This window comes from Triplophysa dalaica, chromosome 16 (genome assembly GCF_015846415.1).
Source record: "Triplophysa dalaica isolate WHDGS20190420 chromosome 16, ASM1584641v1, whole genome shotgun sequence".
NCBI lineage: Eukaryota > Metazoa > Chordata > Actinopteri > Cypriniformes > Nemacheilidae > Triplophysa > Triplophysa dalaica.
This window is the reverse complement of record NC_079557.1, coordinates 14,396,762-14,407,473: the sequence shown is the minus strand read 5'-3', so window position 1 is coordinate 14,407,473 and position 10,712 is coordinate 14,396,762. Positions and strand designations below refer to the sequence as shown.

Here is a 10,712-nt window from a genome sequence, read left to right as displayed (position 1 = left end):
TTGAGTTTGAAAAATTCAGTAGCTTTTATTTTTTTAAGAGTTGCATAGCGCTCACATTGTGGCAAATACTGCAAATGTATGTGAACATGTTAGAGGGAGAAAAAATCTCATCCTGCGAGATAATGTCCTCTTGAAGTTCAAATAATATTTTCTTGTATATTATTCAAATTTTATAACACTCAACATTTCGCCCTGATTTCCGAAAGGTACAATGAGCAAATGAAAACAACAACCTGTAAATATTCAGGGCTCAATTTAAAGATGTTTTTTTTAGATCTTAGAAAGAAAGCAAAAGAATAAAACCCACCACCAATTATGCAACAAATAAAACAAAAAAAGTTTATAAAGCAAGCAAAAAGGACATTTATTTGGAAACTTTATTTTGTTTTTGTACATTTCCATCATCCAAACTAACATTAAAATAAAGCCCTGATTCTGAGTTTTACTTTTGTGGACTCAAACGTTTATCTGGCAACATACATGTACATAGTTCATCATACTGTAGTTCAACTCTCTCTTGAATACAGCCTGTACAACATCTGTCTTGTGAACTTCAGCTAACTTTAGACTTAAAACGGGCAGTGTGAGTTGTGCACTCTTTAAACATTATGAATGTTTAGTGGTATACAGTATGCAGGTTGTTAGCAAATGCGATTAGCACCTTTACTTTGATTTTAATTTAAGGGTTAGCACCTCGTCCCAATAGTAACTAGGAAGTGTCAAATGCTTTAGATGACATGCTTTAGATGACAAGGTCGTTGTCGACATCCTCTGAAAGCAGAAAATGATCAAAGTTAGTTAATATGTTCATTTAGGCTACTAGAAAAAAGTAGTATGAGGCATTGACAAATACAAAGAAACTCACGCTCTTTGATTCCAAAGCAGTTGGCCCATTCCTCAAGAGCGATGTACTTGTCCTTGTCAGCATCACAATGCTCAAAGAAGCTGGTGGTGCAGTGCTCCATAGGGATGAGAGGGGCACGCAGAGGGGCCAGTTCAGTGTGGGACAGGAACCTGACAGAGCACACGAAAACGCAAACAATAAGGTTGTATTTGTTAAAAATATTAAATGTCATAAACTAACAAATAGCAATAGAGTTTTCCTAAAAATTGTTAATCTTAATGTTATTTATTGTCCAGAAGTTAACATGAACTTAGATAAATAAATGTTGTGCAATAGTTGTTTACTGTTAATTTATTTGGCTTATACATTAACTTATGTTAACAAATGCAAGTTTATTGTAATGTGTTCGCCCTAAGTATAATAAGAATTTAGTATGGAAACATACCCGTCAATGGGGTGCTGGTCAAGCTGGCCAAACTGCCAGTGCACAGGGTAGATGTACATGTTGTAGTTCTTCTCAAAGTCCAGAGCCAGAAGGTCCAAAGAGTGCTCACCAGCCTCCAGTCTCTTCTCATTCTCATAGATCTTCTTCACCTAGAGAAAGACATTTTCCGGTGAGATTTCACTTTATATCACTTGTGTAAATAAATACTTGATTTAAAGGTAACACTTTAGAATAAGGCTGTATTTTGTTAACATTAGTCAATGCATGAAAGGGACAGTTCACCAAAAAATGAAAATACTGTCATCATTTACTCAGCCTCAAGTTGATTCAAACCTGTAAAAATGTATTGTTTCTGTTGAACACAAAAGAAGATATTTGGAAGAATGTGTGAACAATGGTCTGGGGGACCATTACTGTTAGTTTACAAACATTCTTCTAAATATATTCTTTAGTGTTCAATGGAACAATAAAATGTATACTGTATTGAAGCCCCTTGAGGTCGAGTACATTTTTTTTCTCTTTAACTTATATGAACCAACACAAAAAATACTTCTACAGAATTTTTCATCTTTGTTTTTTGTAAATGCTGGATTTGACATGAACTTAGTTCACCCAAAAATGCCAATTCTGGCATTAATTACTCGCTCTCTAGTTGTTCCAAACCTAAATGAATTTCTTTATTTGGTTGAACACATGAAAGATATTTGGAAGAATGCTTTTATCCAAACAGTTCTTGGACCTCGTTGACTATCATAGTAGGAAAAATGACAATGGTAGTCAATGGTGCCCCAGAACTGTTTGCTGTCTTAGATTCTTCAAAATGTCTTCTTTTGTGTTCAACAGAACAAAGAAAGCATTTTTTTCCTACTACAGTAGTCAATGGGGTCCAAGAACTGTTTGGTTATAAGCATTCCTTCAAAATTTGTCACTGTGTTCATCCGAAGAAAGACATTTATTGAGATTTGGATCAACTCGGATGTGAGTAGATGATGAGCAAATATTTATATTTGAAGTGAAATATCCCTTTAAAGTCAATAGTTAAAATTGTTAACATTACTTTATACAATGAACTTGCACAAATAATAGTATTGACATTTACTAACATTAACAAAGATTAAACAATCGCATTTAAACACTTCTTAAGACTGTAAAATTCTAAAGGTTGAACTGACTCTCAGTTTCTGCTTCTCTGTGAGCAGGTTGTTTTCCTCATCACGCTCAAACAGGGCCACCAGCACGTTCTTCAGCCAGTCCCTCATGCGCAGGGGAAACTCATTCAGCTCGTTGTTCAAGCAGGGGGCAATGACTGGGGCAAAAAACAAACATCAAAAAACAATAGATTTAAAATAAATAATAAACAAAAACAGCATGCCAGCGTGTATCTCTGCATATACCGTACTTCTCAAATTCACTGTAGTGTACGCCTGATAGTGTTAAAAGGTCCAAATTACAGCCCTCTGGCTTATATTAGTGCCATAGCTGTTGCGGTCTAATTCATTTATGCCAGAAACACATTTTTCTTCGTTTGTCCCTGGCTGAGACACCCCGCCTAGAAATGAGACTACACCACAGCTGGAGCTCCATCTGAGCCCTTCAGTCCCGACTGATCTCATAAAGCATACATAGGCTGTGGATGAGACAGATTTAAGGGGGATCATTCTGCTTTGTGAAGCAGCACTGGCAAGCTCGATCTTGCCCTGCTCTGTCTGTGCAAAGGGTTCAACAGGAACGCCTGAAAGCTACAAGCCAGCAATCAATTCAAAGCACTCGTCGCCGTTTCATTTTACAGACGAGGCTTATCGAAACATTATACTCTGCAGCAAACATTTTGGACGGTCCATTCAAATGTGCTGCTTATCCATAGGGCGGACTCACGTTTGCAGGGTCCGATGTAGTCCAGGTGCAGCTTGTGGCCCTTCTTGGTACCCTCCAGGGCGCATTTGGTGGCGAAGAAGTGGCAAGAGGACTCGTATGTTTTGTTGTCAGTTCCACAGATCTAAGTGTCGTAAACACGAGAAGCTTTAAATTATTGTCAACTTGACAGGATTGGATTTGTACCCAAACAGAGCTTTAGGATATAAATATAAATCTTAATGCATTTCTGTCACGGCACATGTGAAAACATGAGACATGTCAAAGGAAGGATTGAAATAAAACGCACATGCTCAAATTCTCCCACAGGGGCGGGGCATGTCAGGGGGTCCTGGCACACACACATTGGCTCGTTGCTGTCATCCACCTCGCACACTTTGCCTTTCTTGCAGTGATGGTTCAGGCAGGGGTCTGGAAAGAAAATGCAATTAAGACACAAAAACAGTTTTTTCCTTTTTGTTTCTTTTCTGTTCTAAAAAGTTTCCATCCTTGCATTTTATTTCCTACCTATTATGTGGCAGGCAAACACATCATGTGGCTGAATAACTACAGTCTGTCGGATCCCATAATTACAGCCGTCTACTTTTGACTTATATCTTTTATTACGCTTGGCTTTATGTTCGCCCCTGCAATCACGTAATCTCGATTCATATGCAGGGAAGGAGGGCTGCGTGATGCAAGCTGCAGCTCTCATCTCTTTTCAATAAAACTTTGCAGCAAGGTATTTGAGGCATGAAGAACACTAAATGATGAACAGAAGCCTCGGGTTATTTTGGGTAATGTTATTTAACTCACTCTCAGGAAAAAAATCCTCCACAATCTCAATGGCCTCATCAAATTCTCCTGTCTCCACCTGGACCGGGTTGGCTCCCACTTCCGGCTCCTAAATTATAAGAAAACAAAGCATTGTGGATATTATAACCAAATTGGGTTTTAAAACACAGCTTTGCAATTTTTTTAAGCGGCTGAGCTTCAAATGAATGAATTGGTTAGGAATGGCCCACATAACTGGCCAGCCGCAATACCGTCTTGCTTTCGTGTCCAATAGAGCATCTGTGTGGGCTGCGGGAACGCATTGAAAAATAATTACTCCCTTTTTAGATATGTTTTCAAACTTTTGCGGATTTCAATTCCCCGGGGAATTTAAGAGGAAACTCAGCATGTGTGTATGAAACGCATCTGTTATCATTACGGGGGTCTATCTATTTTTTGCCCAATAGCTGGCTCGACGGGAGCTTAAAAATTCAGCTGAGATTTTGAGTTTTATTTATTTGAGGTAAACGCATATACCTCTTCAACAATTGGGTCCTCTTCAACAATTGGCTCTTCCTCAACAAATGGCTCCTCCTCCACAACTGGCTCCTCTTCAGTCTGCAAAATTACATAGAAATGAAATGCATTAAACTGATAGAAGTGATAGTTCACCCATAAATGAAAATTCTCTCATCATTTTCTCACCCTCTTTACATTCTAAACCCGTATTACTTTCTTTCTTCTGCAGAATACAAAAGAATATATTTAGGAAAATGTTGGTAACTACCCATTGACTTGCTAGTTTTGTGTCCATACAATAGAATGAATGGGTAAAACTTTTGTTTGTTACCAACTTTCTTCAAAATACCTTCTTTAGTGTTCTCCGGAAGAAAGAAAGTCATACATGCTTGAAATGACAAGAGGGTAAGATGATATATTTTTATTTTCGGGTGAACTACCTCTTTAAGTTATATGTGGTTTTAATTCAACACAAAGATTGACTTACTGGTGCAGCCAAGGTCGTGCCAGCAAGGCAGATTAGGAAGAAGATCCAAACCCTCATCTTGAGTTTCAGCCTAAAGAAAATAACAACTCACATCACCACCAAGGATTGGATAAACATTTTGGCAGCATGCACGTATCATATCAATCAGGCTTACAAGTTCACTTTTATATTAGTCGACCTGTGACTTGCGTTCAATATCACACCAGTTCAACACCAAACCACACATATACACTGTACCAGCTGCTGGAGTTGGAATCTGGTATAGGCTTTGAGCAATATTACATCTTGCTTCTGCCATCACAGAGCTGCTTTGTATGCTGTGTAGCAGAGAGCCAAGCAGCAGAAGACTGTCTCTCCAGACATGAAGCTGATTGAGATAAGAGCTTCGGTTGTCTTTGTTCTGCTAGCTGGAATGCTTTTTCTCCCTCTCAAACAGACCCTGGAAGAAGGACTGATGTGAAATGTTCTCCTTGAGATATACACTTTCCTGTGAGGCGATAGGGGATGTTTGACTTCCTCATCTTATTGACTGCCTTTTGCTCTTTCTGTATATTAAGATATTTTTTGTTTATGGCTGGAAAGTTCATAGCTGCAATGGGCGTATCGTCATTTGGGATGAATGTATCAACTGGTGTACTTTAGATAGGGAAGATCAAAGCCATACACTGTTTTTTAAACACAGGCATAGTGGTAAGATTTCACTGTAGTTTCAAACAAAAGACATCCTGTTGTTTCTTTACATGAAAGGTGTATCTGTACGGGACATGATCGAAATATTTATTTTGCATACTTGATTTTAATTTACAAACATATAAATGAAGTTTGATTATAAAATAAATTTAAACTCATGTTGTTGATCTTTTCTGTAATTTAAAGCAAATTTCCCCCTCGGGCTATGATGGGCATGATTCTACATGAGCAGAGAGAGGATGGGATTATCGCATTATTTCTGCACATTCATAATTGGCCGAGTTGTAAAATTCTTCTGGGACTTAAGGGGGCTTCTTAAAACCACTGACCCAACAATCATTCGCCCAACAATACTAAAGTCAAATATCCTCGCTTAGGATAAGGAAATACTTTAAGAAAAAAAAATGTTTGAGAAACATAATCTGGCATTAAAAAAATTAAGTTTTGATAGATGTTAGATGTCAATAGTATTCAGAATTGAATAAACTATGCATTTCTTTCTTATGCAGAACATATTTTAAAGAATGTTGGTGCATTGATTTTGTGTCCATACGACAGAAGTGAATAGATACTGCAGTGGATGGTCAAAACAATTCTTCAAATGATCTTCTTTTGTGTTCTACAGGAGGAAAATTCGGTCAAATAGTTTTAAAATGACTGTGTGGAAGTCAACATTTTCATTTTTGGGTGAACTATCTCTTGAAGTCATTCTTACTGTTAAAATTTGTAATGAAGATGAAGTAATTTGTCTCATTTTTATAGATCCGATTTGATTTTTAAAATCTCTTGTGCATATGTGGAGCTGATTTGTATTACTGCTGGAGGACATGAATCAGAGTCAGCCAGGGTGTTTTTGTTTTAGTTTTCATTGGCAAAGGAATAGAAGGTTCCTGAGCCGAGGTGAGGCGCCACACTTCTCTAATAGACTTAGACATGGAAAACTACAGACATTCGGTCACACTTTCAAACGCTGACGTCTCTGAACATGGCAAACAAAGAATGTTTTCGCTTATCCGTCAACAAACATGCGCCGTTTCACTCCGAAAACTGTATTTTAACAGGCTGAGCATTGAGCTTTGTGAGTCACGAAGGAAATGACCCAATATCATCTCCTGTGTTTGGTTTGGATGTTAACACTCTTTTCAGAAGTTGTTTTGGCACATGTAAGTGACTTTATACTATGAGGTGAGAATCCAGGTGAAGTCTGTTAAGAGCAAAACAACTTATTTTATTTGGAAGGTCACAATTGAAATCAAGCATCCCGGAGTCAGAAGGATAAAGATGGCATTTTAACTCTGTATTTACTTTAGCGTCGAGTTAGGTAATCCGGTAGCGGGAGGATAACACGATCTCAGTGCTCTGTTTTTTCCTAAAGAGTCATTTTCTAGAAGCTCTGCAGGCTGCCGAAAGTTTCGCCCCTCTCTGGATTGACATAACAGGTGGTTCGATCTCAGGATAAATGAGTTGGAAAACTGTATTCACATCAGTGATGCTACTTTGTCCTGCTGCCAAAGCATCTCCTACAAACAAACTCCTAAATTCAGCTTAAATGTTAAACAGCACATCCGATTCTACAGAAAAAAACATGCCTTTCCAAGCTTTAATATCTTCCAAAGTAGTTTTAGCCTCTTCAGTACAAACACATTATCATCGATGCCCACAATAGGGATCAAGAATCTGGCATGGTAGGATATGCTTGATTTATAGAGCGGGAAGCCACTTGGCATGAGAGTTAAACCCCTGCGCAAACCACCTGTCCATTACTTCCCTGCATCTGTGCAGTGTTGAGCAGAAAAACAGACCCATTTTTGCTAAACGCTCGACTGAAAGCTTCACCGTAACAAACTGTGTGTCTGCCAAGAGCAGTCGCGGGAAAAAAATGATTCAACATGACAAAAAACAGTGCAAAATAAAGCTAAGGCTACGAGGCCAAAACCCGCATATGCAACATTTGTCTCACCACTGAGGTTTTGTTTCACAGGAAATGAAAACTCATCTATCCGTAACTTTATCTTATTATCTTATTAATAGGTGCTACAAAGCTAAACTTTGTGCAACAAGAAAGGTAGGTGGGGGCTGAACGTAGACACAGCAGGACATTTGATCCTCTGATGAAAGCTTTGCTATGGATACGGATGAGGTATGCAAGGTACAGGGACCTCCGAGGTGGACAAAAGACAGTCAGACGTGAGTGACTGAGCAGAAAGATCTGTAACCTGAGTGAACAATCACCTGACCCGCTTAACTTCCCCCTCTATCCCCCCACAGCCATTTGTAAGATAGCCCTCTCTGTTTTTACTGCCGAACCGTCTGTTTTATCCTGTTCACAGAACAGATCAGCTGTGCATGGGAGAGCAGGTTAAACCTGTAAAAATGACAATAAAAAAAATCTGTCCAGGACTTAACTGCACGGCCAAAACTGATGTTAAAATCAGATTCATCTTTGAGAAATTAAAGGGATAGTTCTCCTAAAAATGAAAATTCTGTAATGAATTGCTCACTCTCTAGATGTTCCATATCTGTATAAATGGAAAGATATTTGGAAGAATGCTTGTAACCAAACAGTTCTTGGAACCCATTGACTACCATAGTAGGAAAAATGACAATGGTAGTCAAAAGTGCCTGAAAACTCCATCCTTCAAAATATCTTCTTCTGTTCAACAGAGATTTTTTTTAGGAAATAATTTGTCCTGCTAGTCAATGGGGTCCAAGAACTGTTTGGTTATAAGCATTCCTCCAAATATCTTTCTCTGTGTTCATAAGAACAATTAAATGTATACAGATTTGGAACAACACGAAGGTGAGTAAATGATGAAAGATTTTTTTTGGCGAACTATCCCTATAAAGAAATCATTTTGGATTGATTTTTTAATCTAATTACAGGCGCGTATGCTATATTATATTGTATCCTTTTGGTTCTATGCATTGTAAACACAACTCTGAACAGGAGAATGATAAATCAGTGTTTGATTTGTGTTTTTTTTCTGTTTCGCTGCAGAACTCTTGCGCACCATCTGCTTCTGATAGAAAAACAGATTTAACCTTTTCCGTTTTACCCAAAGGCACATCAGAATTCTTGTTCCAATAAAACATTTTTCTTTTTTTACCATCTCATGAAAATCTTTTTAGTGCCCAGAAGGAAAAACACAAACTGGAAGGTGGAAAATTACATCCATGTCACAACACATTTGTCAGAAAAGTGCACTAACCATCCAACCCAACCTCAGTCAACATCATTTGTTGATTTGTATTTTATTTATCTAATTGTATCAAGTGACATAAAATTTGCACGTTTTTACAAGTTAGAGTTAAAACGTACTATTCAAATGTCTTAGATTATAATGTCTTTAAATCAAACTTTTTTCTTCAAGTAAATTTGTTGTTTGTATAATAGCACCGGCCCTAAGCAGCTGTGACAGTTTGTTCTCACATCAGTCTTGTTTGTCCAAAGTAGCTAGATCTGCCTTGTTTCGACAGGGTCCCAAACAGCTGCTGAAACATTGCCATGGAAACATGCATTCCTTTTGATAGGAGTAATAGAAAAGGGAGTGATCTCTCTCTCTCTCTCTCTCTCTCTCTCTCTGTGAGGTTCTCCCCTCCCCCCCTGTCTCTGGCTCTGTGTTCACCCCTCCTGCTGCTTATGTGGCACACAATATCCCACTATTGTGCCTCTCCGAGCTTAACTGTACACGTTTTTTGCTGCAAACGTAGTAAACAGCACAGTACATTTGTCTGAAAAATAGTCTGTTAGTATCAAATGTTATTTTAAGATTTTCTTATGAATAATTTTGTAACACACAAAACTGGCACAAACGTATAGACACCTGTTTCCATTGACAATGTCTGTGCTGTTTTAACATCTTTTTGTGAATGTCTGCATGGAAATACTTCAAAGCATGCTGGTTTAGAACAAAAATGGAAAACTTAGCTATTTGTGACAATTGGTTTGTCTATAATTATTTTGGTATTGACAAAAGTTGATTTTGGGAATCACCCAGTTCTTTATAGAGAAGAGTAGACAAAAGAAATGTTCTTACCTTCTGTCCGGTTAACAGAGATGTCAGCTGTGAAAGGATTGAAACTATCTAACAGCAACACAAGTCCACACCGAAGACATTTGCTGTGGGCAGGTCCGGTCAACCCCCTTCCCTCAGTTTGGGTGGGACGTCCCACAGTTAACTCTGTGTATCCAACTCACGTGGACCTTTATACTCAAATGTAGACTCTCCACCCAAACTTTGTGTTTGTGCATTGTTTTTATATATGATTGTATACTTTGTCTGATGATGTCCTTTGTTCTGTAATACTGAATGCATAAGAATTTTAGTGACTCTCAACTTAGCTTTGAGTAAACATGGACAGATTCAATTCAATTCAATTCAAGTTTATTTATATAGCGCTTTTCACAATGTGTATTGTTTCAAAGCAGCTTTACAGGGGCAAACAAGAAAAACAGAAAAGTTAAAACACAGCACAGTGCAGATCAGTTCATATAGTTGTGATACTCACAAAGACCGTTGGTTCAAGCTAAATATTACTGAATGAATCTTTCATGTCTGATCTTGTAGGTTGTGTTGATGCAGACATGTATAACATCATAAAGACGTTTGAGCTTAGCTGTTTGGATGCATCTTTAGTCTTTTTGCCAATCCAAATTGTGTCACTTCCCTTTTTTAGACCAAAGATCTAAACAAAAAAATACATCAAAACCAGTTATAGGTTGAAACAGATTAGTTTCAACCTATCTGTTTATGAAATATTATCAGACTATTTTAAAATAAGTGTTATCAATATTACTTTTTCATTTAATTGTGCAGCTATCTTATAACAGACAGCTCCAAATCTAGCATGTATTTCAGATGTGCAGAACAGATTTTTAGAGAGAGCATGTCAAAAACTGTTGATTCCTGTTGGAAAAAAAGTCCTAAATTCCAGGGCCCTTCCCACTGTTTCTAAGTTTTGCGTGCCCCTGACCCCCAGACTAAACTAATCTGTTTCATTCCAGCAATGGGACAATCAGCCTCAAATTCATGGTGACGGAGGTACGCTCTGCTATAGATTGCTAATGTCTGTACTTTCTGAGCGGTAAAGAGAGAAACATC

At 37.9% G+C, this 10,712-nt stretch overlaps 1 protein-coding gene across 1 annotated transcript; it reads right to left on the bottom strand.

Moving 5' to 3' along the window:
* Positions 1-9,776, bottom strand: sparc (secreted protein, acidic, cysteine-rich (osteonectin)). Its single transcript, XM_056770111.1, has 10 exons — positions 9,648-9,776; positions 4,921-4,990; positions 4,452-4,532; positions 3,957-4,044; positions 3,451-3,572; positions 3,165-3,285; positions 2,462-2,595; positions 1,290-1,438; positions 866-1,014; positions 1-771 (listed from the first exon to the last, which is right to left on the bottom strand). Exons 2-10 carry the CDS (start codon positions 4,975-4,977, stop codon positions 743-745), a joined length of 930 nt encoding a protein of 309 aa, XP_056626089.1. The 5' UTR covers positions 4,978-4,990; positions 9,648-9,776; the 3' UTR covers positions 1-742.
* Between the last annotated feature and the right edge of the window lie 936 nt (positions 9,777-10,712).